Source organism: Lissotriton vulgaris, chromosome 2_1, assembly GCF_964263255.1.
Source record: "Lissotriton vulgaris chromosome 2_1, aLisVul1.2, whole genome shotgun sequence".
Lineage (NCBI taxonomy): Eukaryota > Metazoa > Chordata > Amphibia > Caudata > Salamandridae > Lissotriton > Lissotriton vulgaris.
In genome coordinates this window covers 389,759,443-389,778,412 of record NC_141687.1, presented here as the reverse complement: position 1 = coordinate 389,778,412, position 18,970 = coordinate 389,759,443, and the positions used below count along the sequence as shown (strand labels likewise).

The following is an 18,970-nucleotide window of genomic DNA, read 5'->3' as shown; positions in this document are numbered from 1 at the left end:
CAGACCCAATTAGCAAGCCAGGAATGTATTTATTTGTGGGGTGTCACACAACAAAGTCTCCTCCCTCTTCCCCCGAAGCCAAGTCCCTTACTTTTACACTATTGTTGCAATTTATTTCCTTTTGCGTGCGATTAGTTACCAGAATGCAATATTTCTATTTCATTCAGATACTGGCTGGAGTTGTTAAATAAAACGCCAATCATGTTGAAAAATTCTTAGATTTATTAGAAAAGTTTAGATTGTGTGCTGTGTCAATGCTATTATTCCTCTGTACTTACAATCAGAGTTCCTTCTGCTAATAGGCAAAGCGCTGCATCTTGGAACAGTTCCACTAATTCCTCTAGACATACCTTTCAAAATACTCACAAGGTATCACGGGCCAGACAGGTTCTTACTAGAGAACCTAGAAAAAGATTACATGTTCACTAGCTTTAAGTGCATTAGTAATTGCTAAATTAGCAAGCATTACATCATGTTTTTGCCTTCAAGCTACAGACAGCTTATGTGGAATCATATGTCAATCAGCAACAGGCTAAGGGCAGTATATTCATTGAGTGATTCCCTTTCAGTGCCTAAAGTAGTATGTATTGAATGCAGGTCTGATCCTTACATGATTGCATTTGTAGACCACACCTTGTGACCACTGCAAGCTAGTAGTATATGCAGCGCGCGTGGTGAAAGGGAACATCTTTCATATCTTCGCGGTGATCTCGGGCGTAGTCCCAGAGGTAGTGGTCAAGGTGGATAGCATTGATCTCCTCACTCATCGTCTGTCCCTTCTGCTTAAAAAGCTCCCGGACATGGTCGCAGATCAGTTCAACGCACCAAATAGAGCAGCCTCTGATCTCCATCTCTTGCCGGTCACCATACTGGAACATCACGCCTGCAGGGGACAGGAAGTGAGCATTCTCGTAAATACACAAGTGCCACTCTGTGATGCCAATCAGATAATTCTTGTTTAAGTAATGTCACACCAGTGTATGCAAAGAGGTAGAGTAAAATTATGCAACACATTATTACACCATGGACTTCATTAGCTATCATCCCTCACTTGCTTCCTGCAACCCCTGTTACTACTACCTTTGTGACCCCTTGCCTCAGCGTTGGAAAAAACACTGTCATGAACACAGAGGCAAATTGCCCATATGGGTGCCAGGGTTCCACCCTCCTTACTTTATACCCATTTTGTGTAAACCTTCCTTATGGGCAAATTCCTCGCTTAATTTTCGCCTCAACCCCCCACATACATCTGAGACGATCACTACGAGTAAATTTATAATGCAAAATATACAAACGTATCCTCTATCCCTTATGTACACAGTACCTCGCCACCTCCTACTCTATTGTACACTTTTGAGACTATTGCCACGAGTAATATGTAAAATGTACATACGTACCCTCTATCCCTTATGTACCCAGCACCCTGCCCCTTCCTATACTATTGTGTACTTTTGTGAAATTCAAACCTATTGTATACTGTTTTGTTCCTGTAAAGCTCTCTGATACCCTAACAGGTCAAGTTCGCGCTCTAAAAAAACACTTAAATAAATAAATAGACTAGTGTATTAGTCACTACTAGAGTAATAAAGTAAGGAACACCAGGAGCTGAAACAGGTCCTTTTTTTTTTTTGTTGAAACCTTTATTAGTGACAAAATAAAGAGTACACAGCTTAGCGCCTACAACCTGCGGCTGCAGGCCGGCAGCTATCAATGAAAGAAACATGCAAGTGTTAACCTCCAAAAAAGCAAGGAAATGGTGACTTAACACAGCATGTCGCCTACAACCCTGCTGGGCCGGCCGCGATGTAAAGGTGGTATAATCTGCTGAAGGGTGCATTATGATGACAGTAGGGTAACACGATATATGCAAGCAGTATATACTTGAGGTTTCTTTTATCATTTTTTACAAACTACAAAAACCAAACATAAACTGTTCCCTCCCATGATTACCCACCATACATAGTATGTGGTATATAGGACCTGGAGGTGAAGAGCTATAGAGTGGTACCTGTTATGTCGAAAATTGACCCTCGTAAGGGATAACGTTACTCAGCACCAGATGAACTCTTCTAGCTGACACGGGAAGGAAGGGGGGGGGAGCGGGGGTATTCAATGATCCTATCTATGAGGTTAGCAGTGTGCAAAGTCCTTGGACGCTGTGTTGCTGATGACAGTCTAGTGTAGTGTGCAAACAGTCTGGTGATGCAGACGAGCAGCTCATTAGCCATCCGCCGGGTAGCTTACGCTGGTAAGATATATGGTCTAGTTTCCAGAATACTCAGGGGATAGTGTAGTGTCGGGAGTTAGTCGCCTCAGGGCCTAACATGCAGGCTGGTCTATAAGTGGGATGATGCAGAAGGGGGGAGGAAGCCCGCTAGACGTGGCTAACTGGATATCTGGGTCAGGTCTGAGTAAGGGAGATGGGTTACATTAGCTTGTTTCTCTGTGGCTTCCCGCCTCTGACGAATCATCGCCCTGCTCACGAAGGAGATATGCAGTGAGGGGTCCCATAGGTCCTTGGGGCGTGACTTATGTGGTAAAAGTTCAGCATAGTTATGTAGTTGATCCTGCCAAGTAGACATCGTGTTCAACCATATCTTGAATTTAGGCGCCCGTCCCCGTCCCCATCTACATGCCACGTGGCGTTTAGCTATTAGGAGGCCTAGCGCGAAGAACTTCCTATGCGATTTTATCGCTGGGGCTGAGTGGCCCAGTAGGGCCACCTTAGGGCAGGGAGCGACGACCACCCCGATCATGTCAGACAATGCCTTGAATATCTCACACCAATATGCCGCCACAGAAGGGCACGTCCAAGCCAGGTGGAAGAAGTCTGCACCCTCGCACTTGCAATCGTAGACAGTTGTCATTGTCACGAAGTCCGAAGCGGAACAGTTTGGCAGGGGTATAGTAGAGTCGGTGTAGAAATTTGAAATGAATCAGTCTGAGACGCGCATTGCCCGTCACAGCATTGGTGTGCGAACAGCTTTTCTTCCATTGTTCGTCCGACAACGGGGCGTCTAGATCCTCGTCCCAATCGAGTCGTGCTTTTAGTTGTGGGGGCGATGGGTCAGCCTTGGCATGCTTATATAGCATGGATAAAACATGTCTCGGGGTGTCTGTCTGTAGGAGGGCATGTAGGGGCGCCATAGTATCAGGCTCATCAGGGAAACTGGGAGTGACCATCTTAACATTTTGATGAAGCCGAATATAAAGGAACATATCCATTACTGAGGGGGTGTTATCCCCAAAGAATTGAGCCGATGTAGGAAATTGCCCCTGGAGGTACAGATCGCCCCACGTATGAATCGCCAATTTCGTGAGCATTTTACGTCCGATCTCCTCACAGGTGACGCGTAATCTGGGGTCATGCGCCAGGGGCATACATGGTGAGTATAGAAACCTGACCTCCATGTGATCGGCTAGGCGCTTCCAAGCCTGTACCGTGCAGTCAACCGTGGTTGGGGCCCGGTCTGTGACCCGCATTGCAGTGTATAAATATCCCGACGGTTGTACAGGCCGCATATATCCGTCCTCCACCGCTAGGTGGGCCATGAAGGGAGGAGGATGAAGCCAGTACGCCACGAAGTGGCCCTGGGCACAGTCATAATATCGTTGAAAGTTTGGAACATCAAACCCGCCTTGATGATAAGGTAGCATGAGTGTCTTCAGACCAATCCTGGCCTGTTTGACACCCCATATGAGCCGTGATAATTGGGAATTGAGGGCGCAGAAGAAGTATGAACCAGGGCTGTACGGTATGTTAGTAAAAAGATATAGCAGCTTGGGGAGAACCACCATCTTGATCAGGAAGATGCGTCCCGCCATTGAAAGTGGGAGATGGATCCACTTAGTGATGGTGTCGGCCAGTTTATCCAGGACAGTACCATAATTAGCTCTAATGAGAGCCTCCCAGTTTCCGGTCACTGTGATGCCCAAGTATTTTATTTCCTCAGTCTCCCATATTAGGGGGTAGTCCAGGGGGAAATGCAAGGTCTTATCCGTTAAGGGGAATAGAGCAGACTTCGACCAGTTAATTTGTATCCCCGATATGGCCCCGAATTTGGTGATTTCACGCAGCAGAGGGTTGAGGTTTTCTTGCGGTTTATGCACATATAAGGTCATGTCATCCGCATACAGAGCGACGAGCAGCTGCCGCTCCGGGTATATTAGAGAGCGGTGATTATGATGTAAATTGTTGTGTCTTGTAAAGCGCACTGCTACCCGGAGGCCTCGTAGCGCTATAGACCGCTGGGGAACCCGTCCTGGCTTTCCCTGTGAGATAGTCCCTCCTGGGGGTCTCCAAGGTGAAACCAGGCATCCCCGGCGTTTGTGTGGGGCCGTTGTGGAGATGAGGCAAGCTAATGCCCAGAGTTGCCGAGTGTGCTCCCTGGTCGGAGTAGGCACCGATGCGAGAATTATCAGTCCGCTGATCCTGGTCCAAGACCCTGCCGCGTCGGGAATCGAACCCTGGTCCCGGGCCGTTCTCTGCACTCGGGTCTGCCGCCTCTAACCAGTGAGCCACACCTCTCCAGGTGCTTAGCCGCCAAGGGCTCAATGGCTATCGCGAAGAGAACTGGGGAGAGCGGGCATCCCTGCCGCGTACCCCTGTGGATCTCAAAGGGTGCTGACCTAGAGCCATTGAGCAGGACTGAGGCACGGGGATTACAGTATAGCAGTCGGATCCAATCGAGAAAGCTATAGGGGATCCCCATCCGTTCCAGAAGGGCCAGAAGGTAATCCCACTCAAGGGAGTCGAACGCCTTCGTGGCGTCTAGGAAGACTGCAGCAGCTTCGCAGCGAGGATTAATGTCCTGCAGCACAGCCTGAAGGGTGCGCAGGTTATGTGACGTCTCCCTATTTGGGACAAATCCCGCTTGGTCAGGCAAGACCAGACACTCCATCAAGAAGTTGAGGCGTGACGCAAGCACCTTCGCTAATATTTTCACATCAGTATTGAGCAATGAGAGAGGTCTGTAGGAGTCGCAATGCTCCGGAGGCTTGCCTGGTTTCAAAAGAGACGTTATAAGGGCTTCACGCATAGTGAGCGGCAAAGTACCCTCTTCAAGGGCCGAATAATAAACTTGCTGCAGTATTGGAGCGAGTATATGGATATAGGCTTTATAAAAGTCAATTGGCAACCCGTCAGAGCCAGGTGCTTTGCCTGACTTCATAGACATGACAGCATCTTTTATTTCGTCCACCTCAAGAATATGATGCAAAAATTTCAGCTGGGAAGTGCCAAGCTACGCAATGGCGGTTTCATCGAGAGATGGATGCAAGTTGATAGGTGTCGATCATTGGGAGGTATATAGTGTGGAGTAATGATTGGTAAGAATGCGGAGTTGTTCTGTAAGGTCATGCTGCGGAACTTGATGTTCGTCCAGTAAGGTCGAGACATAGTTATTATATCTAGGGGATCTGACAGCGGAGGCTAGGGCTCTACCGGGCCTATCACCCTCGCCGTAAATACGCGCTGAATGCTGTTTACCGAGGAACTTGCATTCCCTGTCAGCTGCCTCAGCATACTCATTAAGCTTCTCCCTGAGCAGAGCGTTAGAAGTATGTCCTCGAGCGTCGTGAGGCCTGCTCTGTTCTAGGTCTCGGAGCTCAGATTCTAGCCTGCGCAATTCATCACGTAGTGATTTGAGGACGCCACCTCCTTTAGCAATGCACCACCTCCGTACCGTGACCTTAAAGGCTTCCCAAACCGTTGTGAGATTCGACACTGACCCCACGTTACGCTCAAAGAAGTCTTGTATGTCCTGTTCGAGTTCCGCGCTGAAGGCTGAATCCGTGAGATGTGCGGGGTTAAAGCGCCAACTTAAATATGGGGAGGCATCAATGGGTATGCGCAGTGATACTAAGACAGGTGAATGGTCTGAGAATGTGCTGGCTAGGTGTAGGGCATTAACTAACATAGAAGTAAGGCCCGCCGATAAGAACACGTAATCAATACGCGCCCATGTGGAATGCACTGCTGAATGGTGTGTGCCCTGTTTGCGGGACGGGTGTAAGTGCCTCCAGGCGTCGATGTAGTGGTGTTCATCAACAATAGATGACAGCGTACGTTGGGTGTGGGAGTAGTGTAAGGCCTGGGGGTGGGATCTGTCAAGGCCTGGTTCCAATGCTGTATTAAAGTCCCCTCCCAATATGACATGGCCTATGCCCAATGTTTGAATTTTACCCCACATTGTAAGAAGCGTGGAAGTGTCGTCCGTATTGGGGCCATAGTAGCAGGCGAAGAGGACAGTATGCGAGTGGAGTTTTCCCCAGACCATGCAATATCTACCATTTGAATCCACCTCTGTACCAGCGGGTGTAAACCGCATCCCTCGCCTGACCAAGATAGTCACCCCTCTGGCATAATTGGAGTAAGAGGAGAATACTTTGCATGAGGCCCATCGAGACGCAAATAAACGAGAGCTATCTGGCAGTAGGTGTGTTTCTTGCAGCATGGCTATAGATACGCCCTGCCTGTCCAGGTATCCCAGTATTTGTCTCGTTTTCCTTGGTTTGTTCAGCCACCGAATATTCCATGAGACCAGTTGAAACTGCTGTGCCGGTTGTGCACCTGTTACGTCACCCATTCAAACATATAAAGAATCTTACAGCAAGTAATGTCAGCACCATGGACCAAAGCGCAGTCAATATCATATAGGCAAAGGTTCCACCCCCCACAGGACCCACCCAGAACTTGCGTTACCAACATTACAGTAATATCAGCATTAGATCGGAGTGTCTTCCCACCAACACCGGCAACCCCAATTGGCCGGGTATATAGTCCCCTCCCACCTTCCCAGAACCAAAACAGAACCAAAACCAGAAAAAAAGCTACATATGCCCCTGCACTAAGGAGGGATGGGGTGTGTAGGGGTTCGCCCATTGGGGGTCAGAAACTAGGGGCACCAAACCTGCCAACCACCTCCCTACTTGCACCCACAGACATCAGGCTTGCCCCGGACGTCTACTGTGGGATGGAGGTGGGTGACCGAGCACTCAGTTACACTATAGACCAGTGAGATTCAATTCAGAACAAGCATCTCACCAGGATACGTAGGTATCAGTCTCCGCATGATCAATGTTCAGGGGTTGTTTGTCCCCGAGGGCCAATATCACAGTACGCCATTTCAGTCCTGATGTGACATAGGTGATTGTGACCTGGATCGTCGGCGTGCCGCCTCTTCACGGTTCTGTTCTTTCCTGTGTTGCTTGATAAAGTCTTCCACCTGCTGTGGATTTTGAAAGAAGTGATGCTTGCCTTGAAGGGAAATTTTTAATTTTGCCGGGTACAGCATGGCGTACGGGATCTCCTGCGCTTGGAGTTTCTTTTTGACGCCTGCAAATTTACGTCTGGCCTCCTGGACCGAGGGGGTAAAGTCAGGAAAAAAGGATAGCGTTGTGTTGCCATAGTTCTCTCGATCGTCTCAGCACTGCGTCCCGGTCCCTGTAGTTTAGAAATCGCGCAATGATGGGGCGAGGTTGGGCTCCGGGAGGAGGGCGAGCAGCCAAAGACCTGTGGGCTCTCTCGACGATGAGGTGTGAGGAGAAGGATTCTTTCCCAAACAGTTCCATTACGAGGTTCTCAACATAGATCTCCATTTTCCCTGTGTTGGTGGACTCCGCAAGGCCTAAGATACGGACGTTATTGCAGCGGGATCTTGCTTCCAAATCATCGTTTTTGTCCGCAATTATTTTAAGCAGCCTGTCCATTTGAGTGACCTGTCTGCCAGTCGAGGTAGCCCCGTCTTCCAGTACCGAAATCCTGTCTTCCGTCTCCTTGATGCAAGTGTCATGTTGCTCCAGCTTAGCCACCACGCTGTCCATACGTGTATTTATGGTATCAATTTTAGAGTCTATTGTTGACAGGCTCTGCTTCATACCTAGCAAGAGAGTTTTCCAGTCGTCCTCCTGAGGGGCCAGGGCGGTTGGACTGCCCTCCGTCTCCGGCGGCGTTTTGGAAGTTTTCTTGGATTCGAAGGGGATTTTAGACTGTCTAGCATCTTTGCGGCCCATGTCCCGCCTAGGCGTCCGCGATGCAATGGAAGAAGAGGCCGCCAGTGCTTAGGAGGGTTCAGGCTGAAGGGGGGGAGTGGGGGGGGACTGTTGCAGACTGGACGGGAAGGCAGGGTGTGGGTTGAAGAGCGTCCGTTGTAGCCAGCACCAGCTGAATGGGGGTTCGGGCTGCCAGACACACTGAATGCGCAAGGCGTAGTTCGCGGGAAGCGGATGTATTGCGGACCGACGTCCCACGCAATGGCCGCAGGTAGATCAGGCCTCGTGCCGCTTCGTGTCGTCACCACTCCAGATTGGGAAGCAGAGAACAGGCTGATTGATAGTAGGTACAGGGATGCAGTTGGTATGGCCCCGCGTTCGGGGGGGGGGGGGGGGGGGGGGGGTAGCCTTGTCCACTCGGTCTGCTGGAGGGGAGCCGGTAGGAGACTGTGGCGCGGTGACCGCTGAAGCAGGCCCAAACAGTGGCGTGGCCTTGCAGTAGGTACGATCAAGAGGGCCCCACGTGGTTGTCAAGTCCACGGAGATACCGCTTGGGAGCAAGCAATCTAGCGCCAGGGCACTCAATGGCCTAAGCAATGTCAGCAATGGATTCGGCCGGGTCCCCGTGGGCCGTGAAGCACCGGGCTTGTGTGTGCGGCCTGCCCGTAAAACGGGAGGGCCCTCCAGGCGATGTAGCAGAGGGGTGAGCAGCGGCGTCAGTCGGTCGTGTGGCCGCAGCTCTGCAGATGGCGCTTCAGGTATGCAGTGCCGTGGGGGCAGGCGTGTGTCGGCCCAACCGTTGAATAGAAGGGCCCAAGGCGGGAAATGGTAGCAGGGCCCGAGTGGAGGCGAGCGCGGAAAGATACGTCATCAGCGCCGGGGGCGGGGGGGGTTTGCAAATTGCAGGCGGCGCTCACCTCCAGTGCCAGCTAGGGCCACTCCGACGGCGCCAATGTCCACGGGCCCCCAGGCAATCCGATACCCCCAGGTGGGCAGGTCACCTCCGGCAGTTCCGCACAGGCCGCGAAGCCGCGGCTTTGCTTGGCAGGATGGGCCGGTATTCGGGAGCCTTCCCTCCGACGCAGCAGTCCGCTCAGGGTTCTCCGGTCGCTGTCTCCGCGTCAGGTTGGGCTTTTCGGGCAAGTGAGGTACCGCTGTGCTCAGCGCAGTGTAGCGGAGGCAATGATGCGATGTTTAGACCGAATTCACCGGTCAGGATCACTGCAGGATAGAGAAAGGTGCTCGATATGGAGGGAGCCTCACACCAGTGCGGCCATCTTGGTTCCGCGCCACCTAGCGTCCCCCTGAAACAGGTCCTTCGCTTGAAGCTGAGTTAAGTAAAAAATTGCTTTTAAATGTATGCTGTGCACTTGCATAGAGGTGTGTTTGCCTGGGAACATGTATGTGTGAAAGTGGGTGAGAGTGACAGGTTGTGAGTGAGTTGGAGTGTTAGTGCGTCACAGCGAGTGAGAATGATTAGTGAGAGTGACTGAGTGAGAAAGTACAAGAATAAATGTGAATGAATGTTAGAAAGTGTGAGGGTGTGAGTAACTCAGTAGGTGAATGATTGAGAGAAAGAGTGAATGCAAGTGAATGTGAGTGTGCATGTTTGAGAGTAAGAGTAAATGTGAGTATGAGTAAGTGAGTGCAAATGAGTCAAAGTGAGAGAGATTAAGCGAGTCTGTTGGAATGAGTAAGATGACTGGGAACTGATTAGTGGATGGCCTCGGGTAATTATTGACATTTGGAGGCATCCATAGTACATTTTTAAAAATTGTATCAACTCCTGGGGAGCATGGCACACCATGAAAGGACTTGAATATTTAAGGAGTGTCCTTTCACAGCCCATGGATTTTGAGCAAATTTATGTAAGCATTGTGCTTTTAAATGCACTATTTGACCCAATTGTTTAAAAGGAATTTTCTGTGGTGAATTGCCTCTTATCCCCTGACCTTCTCTAAAGGTATTGGGCTCACTTACTCCACTCTCAAAAATTCAGGGTAAATATTACACTACACAGCTTTTAAAGAGTCCAGGTGACAGCGAAAACCTGAACAAAGATGGAAGCGAAAAAAACGCCCAGCAGATTTTCCTTGCTGAGGGCCTGCAGACAGTGCTAGTAGAAGGCCACCCTGCAGTCTCGGTACATCCCGTTCTGCAGGGGCTCGCAGAAACTGCCTCTCCTAATCCCCTGGGCGCCGACAACATAGACTGGAAACAAAAGAGGCTGCCATGTTGCTATGAGTGAGGAGAGACCACAGCCACCCCTCTCGGATGTTACACAACTGTGTATACTGTTTTGTTTTTGTGCTTACTTCATGTAACGTATTTATCTATATGTAAACCAGGTAACTGTCTCTTTGCCAACTATGCAAAGCGCTCTGATGCTTTCAGGTCGAGTTGACCCTATACATAACTCCATAAATAAATACATTCAGCAGTGCAATGCTCACTCTTCTGTTGACGTTTAGAAATGTGTTTGTTTTTAGTTCATTTTTATAAGATGTTGTTGCCATATTTCATTATTGTGGATATATGAAATATTATGTGTTTGAATGAAACCTTCACCTCGTGAGATAGCCCCACTCAAAAGAACATAAATCAAAATGTAGTAATAATAAGGGATCAAAAAAGCAAATAGCATAGTTCATATTCAAATTTAGGCTCCCAGGGCGGTTTTGTGACACTACATCCTCATCAGATGAAAGCATACTTCTTCATGGAATCCAAAGAGTAACAAGAAAACAAGTTACTTACCTATAACTTTGGTTCTCCAGTATTGGAAACTTTCATAGATTCCCATGCTTGTATCATTCTGTCGTTGGAATGGGAGTCCCTGGTATACATAAAATAGCAATAGAAACCATTACCAAAACAGAAACCAGGCCTAGGCCATTCAAGTTTTGTACCATATTCAACATCAGCCTCACCCCTTAGAACCCTCCTGAGAGAAGCTCAGAGCCTCAGATTTTCGTAGCTGTTGTGTAACCATGCTACTGAATGTGCCGAAGGCTAAGCCTTCCCAGGGAAAGAGGGCGGGTCGCATGGGACTCTATGACAGTTTCCAATACTGGAGAACCAACGTTACAGGTAAGTAGGAAAATGCTACTTACCATTATGCAGCTGCAGAGTTACAAACTGTGCATAGATCGCCACCTAGTGTTAGGCCCGGATGTTTGCAGTTTGTTGTTGTCCTGAAAAGTTCTTTGGAAGTCACGAGATAGGTGACTCCTCCTTTCGCCCACATTGCGCATGGGCATCGGCTCCATCCTCAGATTGTTTTTCACCATTAGGGAAATGATGGAGCTTTGCAAGAAAAGGAAGGATGTTCATGTAAAGTGTATCTAATTAAGATAATACTGGAACAGACAAGGGTAGCCGGGGAGGTGGGTGGGCGTGTGTAACTCTGCAGCTCTACATGCCAAGAACAGATGCATACTGGTAATTCGCATTTTCCTTGCGAGGCATATGAGCTGCAGATTACACATTGTGCATAGATTGTATAGCAGTACCCACTCTTAGCGGCGACCACCCCTATCTGTTGTAGTAGTTTGAAATAATGTTTTGAGAACAGCCTGGCCCAATTTAGCTTGTTGTTTGGTTTGCACATCTACACAATAGTGTTTTGTGAATGTGTGCGGTGTAGACCGTGTAGCTGCTCTGCAGATGTCATCCAGTGGAATGTTCCCTAAAAATGCCATTGAAGGCCCTATTTTCCTTGTAGAGTGGGCTTTAGGGGGAACAGATAACGTACGTTTAGCTTTGTGGTAACAAATCTGTATGCATTTGACAATCCATCTAGCTATCCCAGATTTTGAAATGGGATTACCCTTATGTGGTAGTGAGAAAGACACAAAAAGTTGTTTGGTCTTACGAAAGGGTTGTGTTCTCTCGATGTAGTATAGCAATGCTCTTTTGACATCTAGTGTATGAAGAGTTCTTTCTGCTACTGTCTGTGGCTGCGAGAAGAAAACGGGCAGTTCCACAGATTGATCGAGGTGGAAGGGAGAAATGACTTTGGGCAGGAATTTTGGGTTAGTACGGAGAACGACCTTATTAGGATACATTTTCAAGAAGGGTTCTTGAATGGTTAGTGCTTGTAGTTCACTAACTCTCCGCAGAGAAGTAAAGCTACTAGGAACACAACCTTCCATGTTAAAAATTGTAGTTCACGTTTATGTAAGGGTTCGAAGGGAGGTCCCATTAGCCGTGTGAGAACAATGTTTAAATTCCACACAGGTGAAGGTGATACTCTGGTAGGAGTTATTCTCTTAAGGTCTTCCATAAAGGCTTTAGTAGCAGGCACTCTGAACAGAGATAGATGCTGTCTGTTTTTCAGAAATGCTGCTATTGCAGCAAGATGCAGTCTAATAGACTTGTAGGCTAAGTTACATCTTTGGAGGTGCATTAAGTATCCTATGATGTGTTGAATAGACACGTCTAGAAGATTAATATTGTTGTTGTGACAATATATTACAAAGCGTTTCCACTTAGCTGCATAACATGCTCTAGTGGTTGGACGTCTAGCTTCTTTTATGACATTCATGCAGTATGGAGAAAGGTTAAGATATCCAAATTCTAGGATTTCAGGAGCCAGATCGCATGGTTGAGCTGAGCTGGGTCCGGGTGCCTGATCTCTCCACGTTTCTGTGTTAAAAGGCGTGGAGACAGGTATAGTTTTTGGTGCAGTACTACAGACAGTTGTAGCAGTGTGGTGTACCACGGTTGTCTGGCCCACGTTGGAGCAACTAGGATGAGGGTCAGAGAATGTTGCTGTAGTTTGCGTACTACTAGTGGCATGAGTGGTAGAGGTGGAAAAGCATACGCAAATTTATTTGACCAGTTCATCCATATCGCATTGCCTTTGGACAGTAGGTGTGGATATCTGGCGGCGAAGCTTGGGCATTTGGCGTTTTCGTGGGTGGCAAAGAGGTCTATCTGAGGTTGTCCCCCACATCTGAAAGAATGGTTGAAGAACTTGCTGATGAAGTTCTCACTCGTGGATCTGTTGTGTCTGCCGACTTAACAGATCTGCTATGGTATTTTGTATCACTGGGACATGCTGGGCTAAGAGGAATATGTTTTGAGGTATAGCCCACCGCCATATGTTTTGTGCTAGATGAGAGAGTTGCAGGGAGTGTGTTCCGCCCTGTTTCAGTATGTAATACATGGCTGTCATGTCCGTGCGGACTAACACCGCTTTATGTGATACTTGCTGTTGGAAAGCTTTTAGTGCTAGGAATATAGCTAGTAACTCCAGATGATTGATGTGAAGCAACTTTTGGTGCGGATTCCACCTGCCTTACATGGTGTGTTGCAGTAGGTGGGCCCCCCAGCCGGAGTGCGATGTGTCGGTTGTCAAGATTATCTGAGGAAGTGGCTCTAGGAACGGTCGACCTTTGGAAAGGTTTTTGGTGTTCCACCACTGCAGAGAGCGATGAGTCTGACCGTCTACCAACACTAGGTCTGTTAATTGACCTTGAGCCTGGTTCCATTGACGTGATAGGCACTCTTGTAGAGGACACATTTGAAGTCTTGCATGGGGGGCTATGAAAATGCAAGAGGCCATCATCCCTATGAGCTGCATGAACACTCGTGCTGGAAGGGAGCGTTGTGGCTGAAACTTTGTGAGAAGAGTTTGCATGCTGGCTATCCTTGCTGGAGTGGGATAAGCTAGCGCTGTTGAGGTGTTTATTGTGGCACCAAGGTACTGTTGTACTTTGGATGGTTGAAGATGAGACTTGGTGTGGTTTATTGTGAACCCTAAGTTGTGGAGCAGTTGGATCGTGGTATGAGTGTGTTCCACACACTGGTTGTATGAGCTAGCTTTTATGAGCCTGAGCCAGTCATTGAGGTACGGGAAGACATGGATGTGCAGTCTTCGTAAATGTGCTGCCACTACTGCTAGGCACTTGGTGAATACTCTTGGTGCTGTTGTGACTCCGATTGGGAGTACTTTGAATTGATAGTGCAGCCTGTCTATTACAAATCTGAGATACTTCCTGTGAGCTTTGTGAATGGGAATGTGGAAGTATGCGTCTTTGAGATCTAGAGTAGCAAATACGTCGTTTTGTAGCAGGAGAGGAAGGACTTGTTGGAGTGTGACCATGTGAAAATGGTCTGACTGTATGTATATGTTTAGCGGTCTGAGGTCTAGAATAGGCCTTAGAGAGCCATCCTTCTTTGGGATAAGAATGTATAGGGAGTAAACCCCCTTTTGTTGGTGTAGAGGAACTGGTTCTATTGCACTTTTTTCTAGCAAAGATATTACTTCTTGCTTTAACAGTGATAGATGTTCTTGTGACATTGGACGCTGTCTGGGTGGTATGTTTGGGGGGGTAGATGTTAGTTCTAGACAGTAACCTGACTGAATAATTTGTCGCACCCACCTGTCTGATGTGATGTTGGTCCAGGCAGGAAGGAATTGTTGCAGTCTTCCCCCCACAGGATTGGAATGTTGGGGGGGAAGGGGAGGAAAGTCATTGGGTAGGGGTGGAGGTGGAGCAGGAGTTGTTGGTTTTGCCTCTGCCTTTGTTGTTGTTACCCCTGTAACCCCCTCTCTGGTAGCCCCAGTGAATGTGGATTGGCTAGGGGTCTTGTAGGAAGTGGAGGGGCTTTCGGAGGAGTAGCCTCTTGCGTTGCCTCTATATGATGAGCGACGAAAAGAACATCTGGGAGCTTGCAGCTGCAAGGCTCCCATAGATTTTGCTGTGTCGGTGTCTTTTTTCATTTTCTCTAAAGACACATCGACATTAGGGCTAAATAAATGTGTCTCATCAAATGGCTGATTGAGGAACCAATTTTGTACCTCAGGTTTAAAACCTGAAATACATAGCCATGCATATCTACGCAAAAGGATACTGGTATTGATTGCCCTTGAGGCAGTATCTGCTGCATCTAGAGCACAACGAATGGAAGTATTAGTAATATTTTTACCTTCTAGTATAAGTTAGTTGGCCCTATTTTTATACTTGTCTGGTAGATGCTGCATTATGGACTCCAGTTCATCATAATGTGCCCTGTCATATCTTGCCAACAACGCTTGAGTATTGGCAATGCGCCATATGTTAGCTGCCTATGACGCTGCGCGCTTACCAGAGACGTCAAGGAGTTTAGATTCCTTATCTGGTGGTGAGGCCTCACCTGATGTCTGTGAATTAGCATGTTTACCTGCATTGGATACTACTAAAGAATCTAATGGTGCTGGACCTCTAATGTAAACTGGATCTATAGGGGCAGCTTTGAATTTTTTCTCAATGCGAGGGTTGAGGACCCGAGCCCTGACAGGATCTTTAAATACCTCTGTTGCGTGCTTAATGACCCCTTTAAGCATTGGCAAAATGGCAGTGGACCTTTGTGTATTATCAAAAGTGTCCAATAGGAAATCTTCCTCCACAGTATCGGTGTGCAAGTCAACCCCATGGTACTGGGCAGCTCTCTGGACTAGTAGGTTAAAACCTATAGTGTCCTCTAGTAGGGAAGGCCTGGAAGGATGTACATCGTCTTGGGGGACGTAAGGCACATCAGGGGTGTTATAATCATCCCATGGGTTAGGTGACAGAGTAGGACTATTGGCCCCTACTGGGTCATGTGCACCCCCACCTGTGTCATCAGAGTCTGTATCTACATCATCATTTGGATTAGTGGATGGTGTTGGCGAATTATGTGATGGAGGAGGTGTAGGAGGAGGAACAGTATAGGGTGGTGGTGGAGAAGGGACCCTTAATGGAGAGGTTGCAATGTCTCTCTTCTTTGGAGGAGGAGGAGGTGCAGGCGCCTCTAGTGGTCTCTTCTTGGAGCTAAGAGCTAGTTGGCCAGTCTTAGGATCCTTTACAAGAGTCTTTTGAGTAGGATCTGGTGTAAAAAGCTCTTCTGTGTAGGGCAGACTCTCTGGCGTCGAAGTTTTCGGTTCCGGAGGTTTTTTCGGCACCGACTCGGAAGCTGGTCTAGAGTCTTTTGCCTTTCAAGTATGACCTTTCGAAATGTCTTTTACTGGAACGTGTTTTTCCGGCTCCGAAGCGTGTGAGCCGGGACCTTTAGGCGTTTTTTTACTCAGCTCTCAGTGCGGTTTTGGCATCGAAGAGCCGGTGCCAGTCTTCGGCGATGAGTGCTTAGGTCGGCTTGGTTGAAGAAGATGGCTTCTTTTTCGGTGTCGGTATGGGATCGGCACCGGGAATCGGCTGACTCGAGCCCGAGCCGCCTGAAGGCTTAATAGGCTTCTTTGCCAAGCCCGAAGGCAGGGTGTGGGAAGCAGTCTCTCGGTGTGCACCCGGGCCCGAAGGTGAGGGTGTGACTGAAGCCTTTTTTCAGGGTGTCGAGGAAGGGTTGGGTTCGACGGTCTTACTTACGACCCGTTGAGCTGGAGTGATGTCCTCGACATCTGAGTCTTCGGCATCAGAAAGAGTTGGCACTTTCTTTGGCCCGCTGGTGTTCTGTCACGTCAATGCCTTCTTCAAAGATGTCATGGGGAATCGACGCTGACGAGCGAGCCATTTTTCTTCGAGCTCCTCGGTCCCGAATCGTCTTTTTGGAGAGGAAAGAGGCACAAGCGGAACAGTCTTTGGCCTCGTGCTCCGGTGAGAGACAAAGGTTGCACACCTTATGTAGATCTGTGTGGGGAAACTTCGACCCACATTGAGGACACTTCTTGAATGACGTCCTTTCCATGAGCCAGAGAGTAAGGCCTAGGTAGGCCCCGAAGGCCTTCATCGACGACCGGAATCGAAGACTTCGAAGTGGTGAAGAATCGTGTCGATGTGGGGCGCGATCAAAACAATCCGTCGAAATGGGTGAGGATTGCGCGCCAAAGGAAATACGGTTCCAAACCGGAGCGCAGGAAACACATCCGAGCCCGATGGCGGAAAAAAACATGGATGGAGCCGATGCCCATGCGCAATGTGGTCCAAAGGAGGAGTCACCTATCTCGTGACTTCCAAAGAACTTTTCAAAACAACAACAAACTGCAAAAATTCAGGCCCAACACTAGGTGGTGATCTCTGCACAGTGTATAATCTGCAGCTCATATGCCTCGAACACTTTTCTTACTCCAGTATTGGAACTTTCATAGATTCCCATGCTTGTATCAGAGTAGCTAGCAGTTATGAGGAGCACATTTTTAGAACCAAGATCATTCTAAAACCTAGAACAAAGCAACAGCCAATTCACCATAATGACAACTTCAATGGTCAATAAACATTCTTCGAAATATCATTAATTATAAATACCTGAGGTTCAAAAATGTGCAAGAGCTGGAAAACAGTCAAATGGAAGGAGGGATAAAAGGGAAAGCTCACCACTACTGAAAGAGGTTTCCTCAGGACTGCCTGTCCAACTGCTGTGTCGCTCTGTGCCGAAGAATCTAGGCAGTAATGTCTTGTAAAAGTAGGAGTACTGCTCCAGCTCACTGCTCTGCAAATCTCCCGGATAGGAACTCCAGCAACGAGGGCTGTCGAAGATTGTGGAGTGAGCACGGACCTGACCTTCCAGGGGCTTACCCGCTGCTCTGTGACAATATTGGATATCGCTGGTAATCCGACGAACAATACCCTGCCTGGAAAGAGGGAACTCCTTTCGAGGGGCGCTAATAGATACAAATAGTTGAAAAGACTTCCTGAAGTCTTTAGTACGTTGCAGATAGAATTTTAAGCACCTCTGTATGTCCAGCGAGTGGAGTGCTTTTTCTGCTGGAGTAGAAGGCTGAGGGACAAAAGTTTTGAGTATGACCGGCTCATTAAAATGAAAGTCTGAAGGCACTTTCGGTATGAATTTTGGGTTAGTACGGAGTATCACTGTCCACTTTTTTAAATTGGAGAAAACGTTACTGAATGGGGAGAGCCTGCAATTCGCCTAATCTCCTAGCCGAAGTTAAAGCCAGCCTCCTTCCAGGAGAGGAATTTCAAATCCGCCCAGTGAACAGGTTCAAAGGGATGCTTCATGTGCTGGGTGAGAACCAAGTTAAGGTGTCAAAGAAGAGATGAAGGCTTGACTGGAAGGAAAACTCTAAAAAGGCCCTTGAGAAACTGCTTGATTATCTTTGCTGACCATATGGAAGGACCAGAAGATGTGCGTCTGAAGCGAGATATGGCGGCAAGATGAACTTTGATGGATGAGTGAGCCAGCCCTGATTTTGCTAAAATGAAAGAATGTAAGGAAGAACTTCATGCGGTTCAAAAGGAAGAGGATTGATACCCTCTCGTTGGCACCAAAAGCAGAAACGCTTCCACTTTAACCGGTATGTCTTGTTGTACTCGGGGCTCGTGCCTGAGAAAGCACATCCCTACATTCTGCCGAAAGAGTCAAACCAAACAACCCTCGGTTCTCATGAGGCATGCCGACAACTGCAGAGATTGAGGATCTGGGTGCCCAACCTGGCCCTGGGACATTGTCAGCAGCGGAAGAATCGGCTGCAACGGAAGAGGAAGGTCCAGGGAGAGGAGATGCAGCTCTGTGAATACAAAACTGTCGAGGCCAAGCAGGAGCTATCAGGATCATCTTGCAAGGTTCCGCCTTGAGCTTCCTGAGAATCAGCGGAATGGGGGAAAAGCGTAAACAAAGGCGCCTGACCAAGCCATCGAAAGCACATTCCCCAATGATCCCGGATGGTGAAGCCTTCTTGCATAAAATCGGCATTTCTTGTTCTCCGGCGTGGCGAAGAGGTCTATGGAGGACCTGCCCCATAGGCAAAAAACCTGTTCCAGAGTGGACTGGTCCAGTTCCCATTCGTGGCTGACTGATTTCAGTCTGCTCAGCGTGTCCGCCATCTCTGAGCCTGTTCCAGGCGAGGTCGCCCCCACTCCGCTGCTCCTGCCCGCTGACTACCTGAGCTGCCCTGACAAGCTGTTCTGCTGCCTCGCTGCTGCCTCCTGCTACTTCCCCACTCTGCTGCCTCGTGGTTGCCTTCGCCACCGCTTCTGTTGCCGCTCTTGTTTCTTCCCCTCCATGGGTTGCCTTTGACTCGTGTTGCTTCTCTTTTTTCTGC

The 18,970-nt window shown here is 48.5% G+C and overlaps 1 protein-coding gene across 3 annotated transcripts in view; it reads right to left on the bottom strand.

Annotated features, from left to right (window-relative positions):
- Positions 1 to 202: 202 nt before the first annotated feature.
- LOC147730424 (queuosine 5'-phosphate N-glycosylase/hydrolase-like) overlaps positions 203 to 18,970 on the bottom strand; it is a 200,336-nt gene continuing 181,568 nt past the window's right edge. For all 3 annotated transcript variants that reach the window (XM_086955233.1, XM_086955231.1, XM_086955232.1), the window contains one exon: positions 203 to 883. In XM_086955233.1, coding sequence (XP_086811359.1) covers positions 651 to 883 — 233 coding nt within the window. In that variant the 3' untranslated portion in view covers positions 203 to 650. The remainder of the gene's footprint in view (positions 884 to 18,970) is intronic.